Here is a 19,354-nt window from a genome sequence, read left to right as displayed (position 1 = left end):
ATATCACTTCTCAGCTTCTCACTCCATCTGACCACCCTTACCCATCCACCTTCCCCATCACCTGCCAGCTTGTACTCCTTCCCCTCACCCCTCCTCCTTATTCTGAATTCTTTCCCCTTCCTTTCGTGTGTCTTGGCCTGAAACGTTGATCGTTTATTCCACTCCATAGATGCTGTCTGATATGCTGAGTTCCTCCAGCATTTTATGGGTGTTGAACTAGATTTCCAGCATCTGCTGAATCCATTGTGGTTAAGATTTACTCTAGGTTAAATTGATAATCAACTGCATATTGCAGGAAATAAAACAACACCATGACATTCAATTTCCTGGCAAGTGTCCTTTAATTAACTTGAGGAATTGTGTATGTTTGTATATTCATTGACTCTAATCTTGCAACTAAAAAAATGTAACTAGAGGCTGTTCATTAGCCTGGAGGCACATTGGCAATGCCCTTCTCCACAGATCAGTCCTCAACCTGCTGTCCAGTTTTGTTTATAAATTGGATTGTGGTGATGGCACTGTGGTCAGTACGTTTGAAAATACAAAGATATGTGAAAAGGTTAAGGCATTAAAGAACAATTAAGGACAACATTAATTGCTGAAACTGCCAGTGATGTCCACATTCCAAATAAAGATAATTAAAACTAATGCAGATGTGAATGCACCATCAGAACGGACCAAAGGGAACTGTTTTTTAACCCAGATAAGTCACAGCAGAAGAACCACATGCTCTTAAGGAGATTGAGGAAGATTTTATAGTGATCACCAAAAGTTCATGTTCAATACAGTAAATCCATTGATGGATTTGAGGGTATTGTATTAAATAAAAGAGTACTAATCTGTTACTATATTGTGTTCATGGGACAGCATACGGTCCAGAAACAGACTCTTTGGCTTACTGAGACTGCTTGAACCGTCAAACACACATTTAGACTAATCTCTCTCTCCATAGCCCCAGTCCTCTCTTCATAATCCCAGATTCTACCAACCACTTATACACTAATATTTAAAAGTAGCCAATCTACACATTTTTGGGATGTGGGAAGAAACCAGAGCACTTGGAGAAAACCCTTGTGGTTACAGGAGAACACACAAAGGTTAGGACTAAATGCACTATGCCACCTTTAATAAAGGTCTTGGAAAAGTTTCAGAGAGATTATTTTTTTGCATGAGAACATATCCCTTTGACATTTACCTCCACCTCGAATATATTTAATAATTCTGTATCCACTGCCAACAAAGCTAGAGAATTTCATAAGTTCTCCACTGTCTGGGTGAAAAAAAAATTCTCGAGTTCAATTCTAATCAGCTTGTTCCATTATCCTGACACTATGGCCTTTGGTACTGGGTTCCTTAGAGGTTGGGAACAACTTCCTTATATTTAGTCTCTCTAAACTTGTTATAATTGTATAGGTTTCTATGAAAACCCTCTCTCATTCTAATATAATCCAGAGAATATATGCTTAAATGACTGAATCCCTCATGCCTGCTCTGACGTGCCAAAACATAAAGCTGCCACAAAATCAAAAATCAGCTTGTTTAATTAGCACAAAAGACAATTATATTTCCTGTTAATTTTACTATCTCAGGTGAGCACAGGCCTAGTCTCTGTAACTGACCATAATAATTTAACTTCCATATCTTTCTAGTTTTGTATCTTTCTTCAGCAAGTGCAATGACCATAAAGATGTGATGACCATGAAGTGAAACTGGATTTCATATCTTTGAGGTCCATCTGGAGAGAACTGAATGTGGACAATGATTACTGTAATCCACAAAGATTTCATGAAGCAACATTGCAGGATTGGAAAATGCACTGATAAATTATTTTCAAGGCATAACGTTAGGTAAAATCAATCGAAGGCTACCTTATCCTACTGGTTACAGGTAAGAGATGTAGATGTATTTGTTAAATCACATCGTAAACTACAGCTAGGCCAAAAGTGGATTATGCATTGCAGTAATAGAGAAAGACTTTGATTGGTTCCCTTTTTGTGCTGTTCAGACATGCAATCGTGCACAGATTTGAGAGGCAACACAAAAATTCAGGAAGACAATAACACATACGTGAATACTAGTTCAGGTTAATAAGTATCAGTTAAAATTATTGGCACAACAAAAAAATGAATTTGCTAGTTTAATAAATATTTTATTAACTGGTTTAGATTTTCCTGAGATAGATAAAAGCATTGAAGTGGGTCGAATTAAGTGAAGTATAATTGTTATTAGAATATGATGCCATTTTCAAGGCCATTGTAAAGATCTGAATATAACATCTTCATAAATATTATCCAAAGCAGCTCACCCCACACTCTGAGCTTCCAAGGTACTTTTTATCTTTTGCTACAATGCTCACACTCAAGTTTTTTTTTTACACATCAGATATTCCAAGTAATCAAGCTCCAAGCTCCCTTGTGAATGCAGTTGCATATCATTCTAACGTTCAACAGGCTTGATTGTCCTTGTTTGGAAATAATAAAGGAATATGTTAAATAGCTCAACCACATGCAAATCATTAAGTAGCAAAGATAACAAATGTATTGCCAAAATAGACAAAAGATTCTGGTTTAAATTATTTTTAAAATTAATTTAACTTCCAAAATCATTTCTTACAGATTAAGATAAGGCAGATCTATTGCAATGATCATTACTGTCAAAGTGTAAACTTACTTAAAAAATTATAAATAAAAAGGAAATACAAACTACAGGACCAAAATCGGCAGTCCTTGTCAGTGCAAGGGAAAAACATTTTTTCATTATTTTGCTTATTTGTTCCTGAGGTTTTATGAGAACTTAGTATTCTCAATGCAAATTCAGTATATAATGCAACAGTGAAAACATTATGATGGGAAGTGATGCTGAGGTAATTTTACTGTTTATATACCAGTTTACAGCAAAAATACATTGTTTTAATTTCCAGTATCTGACTTTTAATCCTAATGAGTTTATACAGGACTGAAAAACCCATCCACTGGCAGAAATTAATTGAACTTCTGGCCTAATAGCTTTCTTTAATGATGCAAGTTTTCTGCATTCGCAATTCACATAAAAGACTTATATAAAATCTTAGATCTTTCTCAGTCTCTACTAAACAAAAGGGATTCAGAAATATACTAGGTCATGCTTCCTTGGAAAATTTAATTGGTAAGTATTTAATTCACAGTCATTTCTGCTTTGCAACTGTGAGTAACTCAACATGGATAAAGTTTCTGGATTTTCATGTTATGCATTGTGCTTCTTTGTTCAGTGTCACAATCTAATTTGAGTTCATAAATATTTTATTGCACTTGGCACCCATCAGCTGGTAAGAAATCTTCTATGTATATAGCTACGGCCTTCAAAATATAAGTCATGGTGCCAAAACGACCACTTGGAGCACTGTCATATAACAATTTACAAATCCCGGTGGTTTCATCCTTCTCTAGCATTTCATCATTGGCTCCCAAGGCTGCCTAAGAAGAGAAGTGAGAATCCAGTTAGTGCCATAGCTCTGTTAAAACCGAATCATTCAGTCTTAATATGAATCTAGAGCAGGGGTTCCACACCTTTCTTTAAGCCATGGATCACTATCGTTAACCAAGGGGTCTGTGGACCCCAGGTGAGCAACCCCTGATCTAGAGGAATAACGTAGTTTGTTTTATTTGTTCTTGAAATGTGAAGATGTCACAAGAACAGGATTTATTGACAATTCTCAATTATAGGACATTGCTGCATCCTGATAGACCAGGCATTTCAGAGAATACTGCTATGAGTCGACAGGCCGTGTTAATGTCAGCATATTTCCTTTCCTGCTTTTTTGAAGGCCACTTGTGAACCAAACGTATTTTTACAACAATCTAATAATTTCATTATCACTATTAGTCAAGCTTTTTATTTAAAGTTTATTAAATTACTTGAATTTAACTGATTCTCATATTCTCTGGTGAGTCTAAGTATGTGAACATCAGTCTAGTAACTTCATCATTATGGATTTGGGCTCCCACTCATGTATTATTCACAGAGAACGTATCCAGAAAATTTATAACATTGATGGAGAAAATGAAAAGATTATTAGTGCCTGAAGTGATTGCAAACCTGGACACAATCTGGATTTTGTGGATTATCCTCTCCCCATCCAACCTTTTGGTCAGAAGAAGGATTGGAATTAGAAAGGAAAAAAATCCTTCTTTATGAATGAAAAAGTCAATTTTACCTGCTCCTGAATGAATAGGTTATTTGCCATGTGTGCAATGTCCTCAATATAAATTGTTCTACCAATGTTCGCTATGTCTACTTCCACCAGCGTGGTTAGCACAAGGATCGTCTCCACAAGAAGCTGCCGATATTCTGGCTGTGGCACACAGTTTAGGAAAGTCTCCACCTGAACAGCAAACTTAATCTCACCAGGAGTCATCTGTTCAGAAGAAGAAATGATCAAGTAAATAAAAATGTACACTTCGCATCTGTGTTCATAATGTTACATTTATTATACAATACAGCACCAAACCAAATGCTTTAAGTTCTAAGAATTGAAAAACAAGGCAAAAGGAATGTACAAGAATGCACTCACAGAAAACTTAAAATGTTTTTTATGAACATATCAATAAGAAAGGGTTGGTGAATTGAAGACAGGTCAAATTGGAGCAAAAACAAAACAAAAAAAATCATTGTGTGGATTGAGGCCCAAGTAGATAGATCACCTCTAATTCTCTAAACAATTGAGGAGGAGGCAACAGAGAATTTGAATGGGATAAAACAGATGAACATTGTTAGGATGGGATGCAGCTTAGGTAACTGACATCAGAGGATTTGATTATAATCTTCCAACAGTCTGAGTTTTAGGAATGATACAGAAAATGGAGAATTGCAAGTTTACGCCTCCAACGATGACAGGCTAGTTGCCTTAATGACAGTGCTCAGTGAACATCTGAACAAAAATCAATCACATCTTAAAAAATGAGTTAATAAATTGAAACTCTGACAGATTGTTAGAGATGACAGTTGACAAAATTAAATGAGTTCTTTGAAGTAATGGAGGATTGACGAGAGTAGTGCAATTGATGAACACACAGATTTTAAAAATTAATTTCATAATGTATTGTGTGATAAATCCATTAGTAAAGATGCTGCCCACAGGATTAAAGATGAAATATCCCAATGGAGAGAATACTTGCTGAGGCACAGAAGAAGACAGGAGTTGGGAACAGCTGTTTTACCAGCTGTATGAAGTGATAAAGTGGTATATTTTCAAGGATCACTATCACTTCTGCTCTTTCTAGCATCTTTAGTTTTATTCGCTCCCCCTTGAAGACACAGGTTAGATCTGTTTCTAAAATTCCTATTATTAGTGAAATCCTATTCATTATTTATTATTAAAAAGTGTCCACCTCACAGCAGTGCTGGCCCATTCACCTCAGCTTCTCCACCCAACCATGCAAACTGAATCCCTCATTTCTGGAATCATTTCAGTAAATTTTGTCTATGGTCTCCGTAGGGCCTGAGGTGACCAGATTTGATGCAAGAGGAGTTGTTACAATGGTTAAAAATTCATGAGGTATCTTTTTTTTAAAATACAGAAACAAAAAAAAACAAGGAAATCTTTATAAACTTTTACAAATCACTACTGAAACCTCAGCTGGAATACTGGATATACATATTTCTGTGCCACATGCTTCAGAAAGATTACTATAAGCTCTCCAAACAATTTTTATTGGAAAAGAATATTTATTTTGATTGATTTATTAATTTTGGGGCCGTAGTTGCCTCTGACAGGGGCGGCTTAGCCAATCCCTGTCCCCTTGAGAATTTTAGTGACAAGTCACTTTTTGAACCGCTAGAACTCTTCTTGTATAGTTACTGACAGTAAAGGAACTGAATTATGTTTCCAAATCAAATGACATGCAACATGAGGGAATCTGCAGGTGGTAGTGTCCCCAAGTCCCTGTGGCCCTGGTCCTCTTTGTTGGTGGAGGTTGTAAGCTTGGGAAATGCTGTTGGGAATAGCTGAGACAAGTAACTGCTGTAAATTTTGAAGGTGGTACGCACCACAGCAATGGTGCAGAAAGAAACAATAGTGTAGGACATTAAGAGGTACCAATTGAGAGGACTGCTTCATCTTGGATAGAGTCAAGTTTTGGCAATGTTGTTGGAGCTGATGTTAAGCTCAAAGATGGACATGATATCTAATCTTTGAATTAATCTGGTAGCCAGAATATTTAGGTTCCGCCACCTCCAATGGGATCCCACTACCAAGCTGCTTTTCGCAGGGATCGCTCCCTACGCGACTCCCTTGTCCACTCGTACCCCCCCATCCCTTCCCACCAATCTCCCTCCTGGCACTTATCCTTGTAAACGGAACAAGTGCTACACCTGTCCTTACACTTCCTCCCTCACCACCATTCAGGGCCCTTCCAGGTGAGACGACACTTCACCTGTGAGTCAGCTGGTGTGGTATACTGCGTCCGGTGCTCCCGGTGTGGTCTTTTATATATTGGTGAGACCCAACACAGACTGGGAGACCATTTCGCTGAGCACCTACGCTCGGTCCGCCAGAAAAAGCAGGATCTCCCAGTGGCCACACATTTTAATTCCACATCCCATTCCCATTCTGATATGTCTATCCATGGCCTCCTCTACTGTCAAGATGAATCCAAACTCAGGTTGGAGGAACAACACCTTATATACCGGCTGGGTAGCCTCCAACCTGATGGCATGAACATTGACTTCTCAAACTTTTGTTAATGACCCTCCTCCCCTTCTTACCCCATCCCTGACATATTTAGTTGTTTGCCTGTTCTCCATCTCCCTCTGGTGTTCTCCCCCCCCCCCCTTTCTTTCTCCTGAGGCCTCCTGTCCCATGATCCTTTGATCCTTTCCCTTCTCAGTTCTGTATCACTTTCGCCAATCACCTTTCCAGCTCTTAGCTTCATCCCACCCCCTCCGGTCTTTTCCTATCATTTTGCATTTCCCCCTCCCCCCCACTACTTTCAAATCTCTTACTATCTTTCCTTTTGGTTAGTCCTGACGAAGGGTCTCAGCCCGAAACGTCGACAGTGCTTCTCCCTATAGATGCTGCCTGGCCTGCTGTGTTTCACCAGCATTTTGTGTGTGTTGTTTGAATTTCCAGCATCTGCAGATTTCCTTGTATTTATGTTGGTGGACAAATTGTGCTTTTGGCCTTGACAAAGATCTTTGCATCTTGTATAGCCAGACACGAGGTCCCAGAGGACTGAAGAATAGCCTATGTTGTTCCTCAGGAAATTATAAACTGGTAAGAGTTGAAGATTAATGCTGTATACAAAAGAATTTGAAGTTCAAAGCTTTCAGTAAAGTCCCTCAAAGAATGTAGAAAGTATAGTGCAGAAACAGGTCCTTCAAATCACAATGTGTCAACCTAAATTAGTACTTAAATGTCAAGTAAACTAATCTCTTCAGCCTACCAGATTTCCATATCCTTCCATTTCCTGTACATTCACGTGCCTAAAAGCTTCTTGAACAACACTACTGCATTTGTCTGCATCACCAACCAAGACATCCACAGCTCTGTATAAAAAAAACTTGACCCACATACCTCCTTTAAACATATCTCCTCTTCCCTCAAATACAAGCGCTCTGCTATTAGACATTTCAACCCTGGGAAAAAGATAATGGCTGTCTACTCTATCTATGCCTGTCATTAAATTGTACACCTTTATCAGATCTCCCCTGAGAGAAAACAACTCAAGTTTTTCCAACCTCTCCCTTGACTCCAAGCAGCATCCTGGTAAACCTCTTCTGCATCTTTCTTAAAGCCTCAATATCCTTCCTATAATACGGTGACCCCACTATAGAATGCAATAAACCAGAGGCAGCCTAACTAGAGTATTAAAACACTGCAACATAATTTCCCAACCCTAGAATTCAATTCCTCAACTAATAAAAGGAAAGCATGCATATGCCTTCTTTACCACCTTATCAACCTGTATAGCCATTTCAGGATGCTTATGAACTTGAACCTCATGACCCCTTACATATCAATATCATTAAGAGTCTTGCCATTAATAGTGTACTGCCTCTCTATATTTGATCTTCCAAAGTACAACACTTCACATTTGGTTAGGTTGAATTCCATTTGCCATTTCTCCATTCATATGTGCAACGGATCTAAATCCTGTTGTATCCTTTGCCAGTCTTTTATATTATATCGAACACCGCCAATCTACATATCATCTTCAAACTTACGAACCCACCCATCTACGTTTTCATCCAGATCATTTACAGTATATACATCATAACCAGTAGAGCTCCCAGTACAGATGTGGTGAACTACATATACCTGTCTGGACACGTCCCCCCCGCTGACTGCTCCTGTGGCTCCTCCCACTGACCATGGCTCCTCCCACAGACCCCGGTATAAAGGCGATTGGGGCCTGAGCCCTGCCTCTCAGTCTCCAGGATGTAACATGGTGGTCAATTGCTGCTTGTTCTTTCTTCCAGTCAATAAAAGCCGATATCTCGCCTCACGTCTCAGAGAGTTATTGATGGTGCATCAACAGATCCCTGCGGAACACCACGGATCACAGATCTCCAGAAAGAATAAGACTATAGACTGTTCCTGCCTTTTATGGCAAGCCAATTTTCAATCCAAACAGCCAATTCATCATGGATCCCATGCATCTTAATCTTCTTGAAGAAGCCCATGTCAAACACCTTACTAAAATGCTGGTGATAAGTAGATTCAGAAAATTAAGGCACATGGGATCTATGGAGACTCGATAGATTGGACTTAAAATTGCCTTTGCCACAAGAGGATAATGATGTAGAGGAATTTTTCTGACTGGAGTTCTGTTTCCAGTGTTGTTCCTCAAGAATCAGTGCTGTATCTTCTGGTGTTACTGATGTTTAAGTATAAATGATTTGGACAAACATGTAAGTGGGCTGATTACCAATTTTTATTTCACTTAAAAACTTAACAGAGTTACGGATCGTGAGGAAAGCTGTTAAATGATTCACTATTTCTCTGTTTCTCTGACCATTTGGAAATACTGTAGTAAGTGACAGGAACTCTAGGAACATTGATATACAGAGGGACCTTGTGATGTACGTCTTTAGTTCTCTGGAAGTAGCAATAAAAACAAGCCAGCTGATAAAGAATTGGTGTACCATACTTGTCTTTATCAATCAAGCTGTTGAGTATAAAAGTCAGGAAGTCATGGTGCAACTGTACAAAACTTTGGTTAGCTACATTTGGAATACAGTGTGCAGTTCTGATCACCACATTACAGGATGGATAAGGAGGTTTTGAAGGGATGCAAAAGAGGTTGCCTGTATTAGAGAGTTATATAGTATAATGGAGAAATTGGACAAATTTGTTTGCTTTTTTCTGTATCACAGAGGCTGTATCATATTTGTATCACATTTATCACATTCTGTATCACATCTGATAGAAATATATAAAAATTACAAGAGTCATAGACAGGGTAGATGGTCAGAGCCTCTGTCCCTGTGTTAAACACTGAAGGGGAAAACCACAAGACAATAAGACATAGGAGAAGACTGAGGCCATTTGGCCCACCAAATATCTACTCTGCCATGGCAGATCCTTTTTTCCCCTCCTCAGCCCCACTCCCCATAACCTTTGATGTTGTGTCCAATCAAGACCCTATCAAACTCTGTCTTAAATACACCCAGTGATCTGGCCTCCACAGATGCCTGTGGTAACAAATTCCACACATTCAGCACCTTCTGGCTTAAGAAATATCTCTGCATCTCTATTTTAAATGGACACCTGTCTATCCTGAGGCTGTGCCCTCTTGTCCTAGACTCTCCCACCATGGGAAACATCCTTTCCACATCTATTTTGTCTAGGCCTTTCAACATTTGGAAGGTTTCAATGAGATCCACCCTCAGCCTTCTGCATTCCAACAAGTACAGACCCAGAGCCATCAAACATTCATTGTATGATAACCTTTTCATTCCCGGAATCATCCTTGTGAACCTCCTCTGAACCCTCTTCAATGCCAGCACAACTTTTGTTAGATGAATAGCCCAGAACTGTACACAATACTCAAGCTGAGGCCTCACCATTGCCTTATAAAGACTCAGCACCACATCCCTGCTCTTGTATTCTATACCTCTTGAATGAATGCTAGCATTGCATTTGCCTTCCTCACCACCGACTCTACCTGCAAGTTAACCTTTAGGGTGTTCTGCACAAGGACACCCAAGTCCCTTTGCATTTCAAGTTTTTGGATTTTCTCCCATTTAGAAAATAGTCTGCATATTTATTTCTTCTAACAAAGTGCATGACCATGCATTTCCTAACATTGCATTTCATTTGCCACTCTCTTGCCCATTTTCCTACTCTGTTTAAGTCCTTCTGCAGCCTACCTCTTTCCTCAACATAATCTGCCCCTCTACCAATCTTTGTATCATCTGCAAACTTGGCAACAAAGCCATCTATTCTATCATCTAAAGGTGAGGGGATAGGTTTACAAGTTTACTATACATTTTACACAGAGTATGGTAGGTGCCTAGAGGAAGTGGTGGAAGTTGATATGATAGCAATATTTAAGGTGCATTTAGACAGACACATGAACAGATAGGGTTGAGAGGAATATAGCTCATGTACAGGCAGGCATGCGATTTAAATTGGCATCATGACAGGCACAGAAAATGTACGTCAAAGAGCCTGTCCTGTGATATTCCTGTGAAGTCTAATGTTTGCAAATCCACGAGTCTGCAAAAGGCTAAAGGTGGCCTGTCTTGTGGTTGGAGCACTGTGTATGCATATGGGTGGGTGCATGAGTGGGGGGGGGGGGGGGGGAAGGAAAGGGGCTTATTTTCCTGTTTACAAACATGAGAAAATCTGATGCTGGAAATCTAAAGCAGCAAACATAAAATGCTGGAGGAACTCAGTAGGCCAGGTAGCATCTATGAAAAAGAGTAAACAGCTGACGTTTTGGGCCATTAGGACTGATGAAGGGCCTTGACCTGAAATGTCAACTGTTACTTTGTGTCATATCATTACTTTGTGTGGATCATTAACACAAATTATGCATTTCACTGTATGTTTCGATAAACATTTGATAAATAAATGAACCTGAATCTAGGCTGAATGAAATGGAGGAAGGTGCCAGCTTTTGAGGTTACAGATTATGCTGGTGTACTTTCTGCAACTAATGCGTGTTTCATTTAGAAAGTTGGTTGTGCCACAGAACTCAAGTTGATTGCGTTTTGGTCTTTTCTACTATTACTACCCTGGATAGATATTTTGCACCAAGTCATGTAAGTTATTTCCTTCTGTCGATTCTTTATGCAGACAAATCCAACAGTTCTTTCCTTCAGAACTCTGCTGAAACTACCAAGCTTCTTAAGGCAGTAGACAATGAAATTCTCCACTAAATATATGGTGACTGTATCTCACATATATCCAAGAATATATCTCAATTGCCCTTTTCCCACCCTATCTGCTCCCATTTCCCAGTTTCTTCACCTCTACCGCATCTGTTTACAGGATGCAGCTTTCCATTCCACAACATCAGAGATTCCTCCTCTACAGAACGGCAAATCCCTCCCTCTACTATTGATGCTGACCTCACCTGCATTTCCTCTATTTTATGTAACATCCACGCTCACCCCATCTTCCTGCAGCCTTAACAATGATAGAGTTCCTCTTGTTCTTACCTATTACCCCATCAGCCTCCACATCCGACACATTATCCTTCACAACTTCTGCCACTCCAAAGGGACTCTACCATTAACCACATCTTTCCTTACCGCCCCCTGCCCCCCCATCCCCACCTCCGCTTTCCACAGTGATAACTCCCTCCACGATTTCCTTCTCCACTCATCCCAGCCTAAGTGGTACACCTGCCCACACCTCCATTCAGTGTTCCAGGCAGTCCTTCCAGGTGAGGCAACACTTCACTTGCGAATCTGCTGGGGTCATCCATTGTGTCCTGTGTTCCCAATGCGGCCTCCTCTTTATAGGTAAGACCATCATAAATCGGTGGGGGGGGGGTGGGGGAGAGGGGGGGAATGAGCTCCACTGAGCACCTCCACACCATCCACAAGCAGGATTTCCTGGTGACCAGACATTTTAATTCCCATTCCAACATGTTGGCCCATGGCCTCCTCTTGTGCCATGATGAGGCCACGATCAGGGTGGAGGAGCAACAACTTATATTCTGTCCAGGTAGCCTCCACCCTGGTGGCATAAACATTGATTTCTCCTTCCAAAAAACTAATTCACCGCCCCCCCCCCCCCCCTCCACATACTGATCTTTTACTTCTTCTCACCTGCCTATCCCCTCCTCCTTCTCTTTCTCCTATGGTCCACTCTCCTCTCCTATCAGATTCCTTCTTCTCCCACCCATCTGGCCTCACCTTTTACCTTTCACCTAGCCTCCTTCCCCTCTCCCCACCTTTCTTTTCTAGCATCTTTCCCCTTCCTTCTCAGTCTTGAAGAAGGGGCTTGGCCCATAACACTGGCTTCATTTCCATTTCTTTAGATGCTGTCTCACCTGCTGACCTCCTCCAGCATTTTGTGTGTGTTGCTAAGTATATAGTCACTTTGCCACTTGCAAGTATTGTTTAACTGATTCAAAGACTGAGGCAGGATGGTTAGAGGTAATCAGGAAGAGGTTTTTTTTGCACTTGTTTGACTTGATAGGACACTATTTCTTTGGGTTTCAGAGTCAATACTAATTCCCAGGACCACAGGGGTTCAGATGACAGATTGCCTGTAAAATATGAAGCTAAAGTACAAATACATCAGGCAGTTAGTTGATTAGTCTTTTAGCCAGTTCTCCTAATGTGGCGTTTAGTCTCCCGATAATAATGGCTAGGGCTTTGAAGCTTAGACTGGGCTGGAACAACTTTGCTGTGTCCAAATTCAACACCTAGGCCATTGCTGGATTGTCTGATCATTTTACTATTTTAACATTGCTGTCAAAACAAAACCGAGTACCTTTGGGGCAGTCAAAACATCCAAACTGATAATTGTGACTGATTACCCTTTGTTGGTAATATTTCAAAGTGGAACACAGATCGTAAACAGGAAAATATTAGTAACTACAGCAGCAACTATTAAATAATGAAGGCTTTAATTAAGGGATTGGTTTCAAGGCAGCTTTAAAATTAGGAGAGAAGATAAGAAGAGAGGTTTGTGGAGGTTATATTAAAACTTAATTCTAAAATGCCTGAATGCAAAGCTATGAACTGGAAATAGAGAAACTGGGCAAATGCTTAAGAGGATAGTGGAAAGGAACTAATATCCATGGCCTGTGCAACTTTTAAAAGAAATTAAGAGCATGTAACTACTATGTTCCAATTGGCAGAGACATTTGTTTCTTCATTGTAAAGAAGAGCTAGTAAAGTAGACTGCTCTCATGCACCTCTGAATATTCTAGTCATGAGCAGAGAAAGAATTTGATGCAGCAAATTTTTCCAGTAAAAACTTGCAGCCTATGTTTTTGTCTGAATAATGTCACTTTGTCGTACATCATTTAATGTTTCTATTACTGAGAGCTGAATTGGTAAGTGAAATGTGTTAATGAGACATAGAAAATTATAAGGTTACCTTGTGGTGTTATCAGCTAGTGTAATTTTGAAATAGAAAAGGATTTAGTGCTCTGGATGGGATAAAAGTTAGTTCCTGATTACTCTCTTTTCCAGAGACAAGATCTGAATGTGCATATGTACAATGAATGAAGAGAATACTGCGATGAGGTTACAGTGCTCTGATCTGCTTTCATTCTTACTGCCCTTCTGGACTTACTGGAGGGAAAAAATGACTGAGGGCTCAGTATCTGCATTCCAGGTACTCGATACCCACCAAAGCCTCAAACCTACTGCAGGAAGCATCTAGTCATTACAAGATGAGTGTGAATCAAAAATAAGTTCTTCAAGTCAAATACATACCCTTAGCAAAGCCTTACCCCATCCTGCCATGCAACTTCATTGCAATCTCTGTCATTGCTACCCCACCAGCTAGATTGTGAACCCAGAAATCCACCTGTGCCAACCTCAGATTGATGCCCTGGCCCATAGCCAATCTGTTTTATTTATATACTCTGTAGTGACTTTTGAATTATAAATTTAACAGATTCAGGAGCACAAAAATAATATTTATTGGATAGCTATGCATGATTAAGTCTATATGTTTCTCTGGATATATATTTCTCTAGGCCATAACCTATTAATTTTAAATTGTTTGAGAAAAATGACTAGACTAAAATGTCATATCCCATGAAAACGGGCACAGAGATCATGATGCAAGCCCATCGCTTCCAATTCAAGCAGTACACCAAATGTATTCTGTCTGTTAATTAACATATTTACAACATACAGTCTGCACTGCTGCGTGGCAACATGCCACATAATGTAACTTCATATTTCAAGTATCTAGCACACATTAAAACCATACTGTGCCATTAAAAGTCAGTCTGCATCACAAAGGGGAAATGCATTCTGCAGCAGGTGGCAAATTTCAGCAGGAATGTGTCTACTGAGGTATCAGCATGTCACAAACAGTGCCTTACTGAGATTCAGGCAGAAGATATGTTTCCTGAACACCTTGATGAATTGTCCAAGTAAAGAGCTCCTCCTCCTCTTCTTTCCTCTTTTACCTGCTTGTTAGACCCTATGGCTATTTTAATTTTCCCAGTAACATCACGTTCCAATGGAATTGCCAACTGGTGTATTCATGTTTCAGAACAACTGTAGAAGTCAATTTCTTTAGCAAATTTTACACCAAAGTCTGTAGCCTTTAAATACTTTAAAAAGCATGAAACACTTGTACAATAAGAGATATTAGAAATCAATTGGGATCTCATCTGAAAAGAGATGATCATCCCTTTAAATAGTGTTTGCTTGTGGTAGGGTAAAAATGCATTCAGTCAAGAATGTTGAATAATGTTAAATAGAATTCTGAGCTTCAAAATGGCCATACCAATAATATGGTTTGCAACCTCTGTATCTCCTCAACGGTTATTAGTTGTATGTGCCCCAAATTACTCAAAACTGGTGCTTGCACATATGAGACTTGCTTGTGTATATCAGATGACATTTCAGCAGCTGAAGTATTCACAAGATATACTGATCTGTATTTTGTCACAGAATATTAGATTGATCAGTCCCAAAATTTGGAGCACAAGAATCCTTGTAGTCCTCACAAATTGTCTTCAAGTTGTGACAAAGTTCTCCAGTCTCATAAATGAAACCTGATATTTCCATTTGGCATTTAATACTAATACAGCTTCAACCCTTTCAGATTATGAGGAACACTCCCAGTTATTCAGACAGCAGCTACTAGAAGTGATTCTGATATTCTTATTTACAGCTCCATTTGATCTATTCATCGTGTTTTATGCCATTTCTTGCACCAATATCTATTTTTCATGTGCTCTCTTCCCAACCTATCGCCAAGCATTTCTTTTTATTATTTTTTCCCCTAATGTCATGTCTTGTTAAATATGTTTTCCTCTCCAAAGATGTTTCCTGGCCAGTAGAATGATATGATATTACAGTTGCAGAATACCAAAGAACCACTTTAAGTTTGAGATTTTAATCTTAGATAAATTAAAGATAATATAGTGGTTTACCTCTTCAGTTGTAGATGACCAGAGAACATAATTTTCAATTGCCAATCCTTGACACTGCAAATTAGAGATAAAATTATATAATAGAATTTTGCTTCATAAAGGAAACATTTACTGCATGAAAATACAAATAACACTCAAAGGCTACACTGACCTTTTGTAAAATTTTCCATACTCGTTGATAAAAACCAACAGGAACTCTGTTGAGTGCACCATCGATTCGCCTTCGCCGCAACCATTGTCCCTGACGTGTGTCTATAAAATCACTATCTTGCCATGGATCAGGCACTTTAAGTGTTTGCTGTAATATACAAATAATTTGATTCACTATTAATGCATCTTCCACTGTATTTTAAGGTAGGAGAAAACAATATCAGTTTGCTCAAGTTATCCATGTCCAAATCACACATACACTGGATATCTCAAGCAGCAGTAGCCAATGAAATTGTGATGTAAATAACTAGCTGAAAAACTTGCTCATCTGTGACAATAGTAGGTTTTTAATCAACTACTGCAAGAGCAAACACATTTGTAATTGTCAGCAACTTTTAACCTACCAATGTCACATAAATATTTATGTATTTTAAATATAAAATTGTCTAAATTCAGCTGTCCAACTCCATGTCAATCTGTTAAACATCTTAGCATGGGTATTTACTAAAACTAAGTGGCTTTGATAGAGAGCACGTTTAATGGAAGATATATTAATCATTTGACATGAGTAAGAACCATTCCTCAAATCTCCTCCACTGAATGTCTACGGGGCATTTATCAACCTATTATCAACCTTGAAAGCACAATATATAGCTGTACAGATACAAAGCTTGCTTTCTGACAGAACAGCAGCTATACTGATCACGCAGTAGGGAGCCACCTATCATGTGGCTGTAAACTAATCATGGTATTCACATGAAAATAATTGGTTCCTCAACGTACATGCACATGTTGGGATAAAAACAAATGTAACATTAACATGAGGCATTCTGACATGGTTGATCAAATTTTGACAGTAGAGGAAGCCATGGATAGACATATCAGAATGGGAATGGGACATGAAATTAAAATGTGTGGCCACTGGAGATCCTGCTTTCTCTGGCGGACCGAGCGTAGGTGTTCAGCGAAATGGTCTCCCAGTCTGCGTCGGGTCTCACCAATATAATCTCTCCATTTTCTCCTTCTCCATCTCCCTCTGGTGCTTCCCCCTCCTCCCCTTTTCTTTCTCCCGAGGCCTCCCGTCCCATGATCCTTTCCCTTCTCCAGCTCTGTATCACTTTCACCAATCACCTTTCCAGCTCTTAGCTTCATCCCACCCCCTCCGGTCTTCTCCTATCATTTCACATTTCCCCCTCCCCCCACTACTTTCAAATCTCTTACTATCTTTCCTTTCAGTTAGTCCTGATGAAGGGTCTCGGCCCGAAACGTCGACAGTGCTTCTCCTTATAGATGCTGCCTGGCCTGCTGTGTTCCACCAGCATTTTGTGTGTGTTGTTTGAACTTCCAGCATCTGCAGATTTCCTCGTGTTTACTCTTAATAGTATCTTAACCTGAAAGCAGCTCAGGTTATGCAGGCCAAGAGGAATAAGCTTTAGCCACATTTCTGGAGTTAAAAGGCTAATATTTCAGCAGAAAGTATTTAGAGAAAGGAAATTAATAAAAATAGGAACCTGAAATCAATCTGCACAATTGGCAGTTTAAGGAAAGTAACATCAAAACATGTTACAAATGTTGAATGTTAGAAGTTGCTTTTTCCAAAGGCTAAAGAAAAAACAAATGGTTTGTGAACTGGGCTTGGAGAAACAAAGCCCTTTGATCTGTTGGTCTGTGATTATGGAATTTGAGAAGGAAATTGATGTGTGTAAACATTCTGAAAATAAGAATCCAAAATAGCAAGCAGGCAATCTGCTTAAAGAGATTGCAAGGAAAACTGTTTTGCTTTGGCTTATAGAACAGAATAGTTATTCAGATTAATCATAGATGTTGGAAAGAGCAAAATGCTAAATTTTTACTTATATGAAGACTAACCACAGACTGAATTAACTAATACTGAAAACAATGCATTTCTCTGTGTATTACAATATAATGAAAATATGTTCCTGTATTTTCACTCAATGTTTTTTTCACTTTATCTTCAGAGAGAATGAAGTTGATGCATCGAAGTTATATTGATCTGTTTCATATTGCAGAGCATTATACATCCAGGTCAAACTTCTATAAAATAGAAATGGCGCAATGCAAGTTCCAGGAAAGTGGAACTACAGTTCTGCTTTATATTTTGGAATGATTAACACTTGAAATTTGAGTCCTAGGAGAATGGCTAACATCCAGATTATCAGAGTTGCTGCTCCAGAAAGAGGTCATTATGACCACACAGTTGATAGACTAGTTTATTGCATATGATCTAAAAAAGCACACCCAAGATATCTCATTGTGCACTTCTTGTACAATGAAGACAGAATAGAGTATCAAAATGACTCATTGAGAAATATGTATTCATGAAGTTCAAAGTATTCTCTATCTCCAATGGGTCACAGAAATTTTCATGTTCAGTGTAAAAAAGCTGGATTGAAGACTAGATGCCAGTTTCAACACCTTTATCTTAAAAGAACAAAGTCTAAATCATTAAATTAAGCTAATCACATTGAAATAAGATCCAGTATAGATCAATTATATACCTCATTTTGCAAAGTAACTCTTGCAGGAGCACACAAACTGGTGTTTAAAATTTTGAGTGCATTTTCACCTAGCCTTTCCTTAAGGTAATGGAAAAATCAGACCGAGGTCAAGATAGTTAAAGCAGTTATTGTTCAATGGTATTTGTCAAAAATTATGAGAACATAATTCTGATAAATCAATTGACAAAATTTGCAACATTAGTAACAGAAATCATCACCTCTTTTTCATCAGATTTGCCAGTTGGCTTCAAAGTTCCAGTCTACAATAGCAAGAAATAACAATATTTAGATTAATGAACATACCATGTAAACAATACAATTTTATGGATTTCTGGCCTATCAAAGCAAGTTGGAAGTTAGTGATCTCAAATACTGAGGTTAAACTTTCATAACAAAAATTATTTCTTTTTTTAAAAAACATCATGCAGTATTACTATCCATGGTTAAAATGTTACAGGAAGAGAAATCATAATTTGTAACTGAGCAGGATTCCACTGGGGTAAAGTTCCACTTAAAACATTAACTTTTTACATACATACCCCAATGGAGTACCTGCCTGGGTACTGAAAACCTTTGCTGATCAACAGGCTGGAGTGTTCAAGGACATTTACAGTCTCACATTGCTGCAGTCTGAGGTTTCAGCCTGTTTCCCATGCCCAAGAAGAGCAGGGTGAGCTGCTTCAATGACTATCAACCAGCAACACTCACATCTACCCTAATGAAGGTCTTTGAAAGGTTGGTTCTGGCTAGAATGAATTCCTGCCTGAGCAAGGACCTGGACCTGAAGCAATTCACTATCACCATAACAGGCCTAGAGTAGACTCAATCTCATTAGCTCTGCTTTGGCATTTAGAAAACCACAAGACAAACAACGTTTAATTGATTGCAGCTCGGTGTTCAGTACCATCATTCTCAGTGCTACTAACCAAACTTCAAAAGTTGGGTCTCAATACCACCGTCTGCATCTGGATCTTTGATTTCCTTCTTGAGAGACAAGAGTTAGGGCAGATCACTAATAACATCTCTTCACCTTTAATCAACACAGGTGCACCTCAAGGATGCGTGCTTAGCCCATGGCTCTACTCTGTACACTTGTGACTGTGGGGCTCAGCACAGTTTAAA

The 19,354-nt window shown here is 39.0% G+C and overlaps 1 protein-coding gene across 3 annotated transcripts in view; it reads right to left on the bottom strand.

The window, feature by feature from the left end:
• Positions 1-2,128: 2,128 nt before the first annotated feature.
• phka1a (phosphorylase kinase, alpha 1a (muscle)) overlaps positions 2,129-19,354 on the bottom strand; it is a 149,099-nt gene continuing 131,873 nt past the window's right edge. For all 3 annotated transcript variants that reach the window (XM_073058362.1, XM_073058363.1, XM_073058364.1), the window contains 5 exons: positions 18,451-18,492; positions 15,715-15,861; positions 15,564-15,617; positions 4,193-4,393; positions 2,129-3,452 (listed from right to left, as the gene is read on the bottom strand). In XM_073058362.1, coding sequence (XP_072914463.1) covers positions 3,279-3,452; positions 4,193-4,393; positions 15,564-15,617; positions 15,715-15,861; positions 18,451-18,492 — 618 coding nt within the window. In that variant the 3' untranslated portion in view covers positions 2,129-3,278. The remainder of the gene's footprint in view (positions 3,453-4,192; positions 4,394-15,563; positions 15,618-15,714; positions 15,862-18,450; positions 18,493-19,354) is intronic.

This window comes from Hemitrygon akajei, chromosome 10, assembly GCF_048418815.1.
Source record: "Hemitrygon akajei chromosome 10, sHemAka1.3, whole genome shotgun sequence".
Lineage (NCBI taxonomy): Eukaryota > Metazoa > Chordata > Chondrichthyes > Myliobatiformes > Dasyatidae > Hemitrygon > Hemitrygon akajei.
Note: the sequence above shows the minus strand (reverse complement) of the source record. Positions and strands in the feature narration are given on the sequence as shown.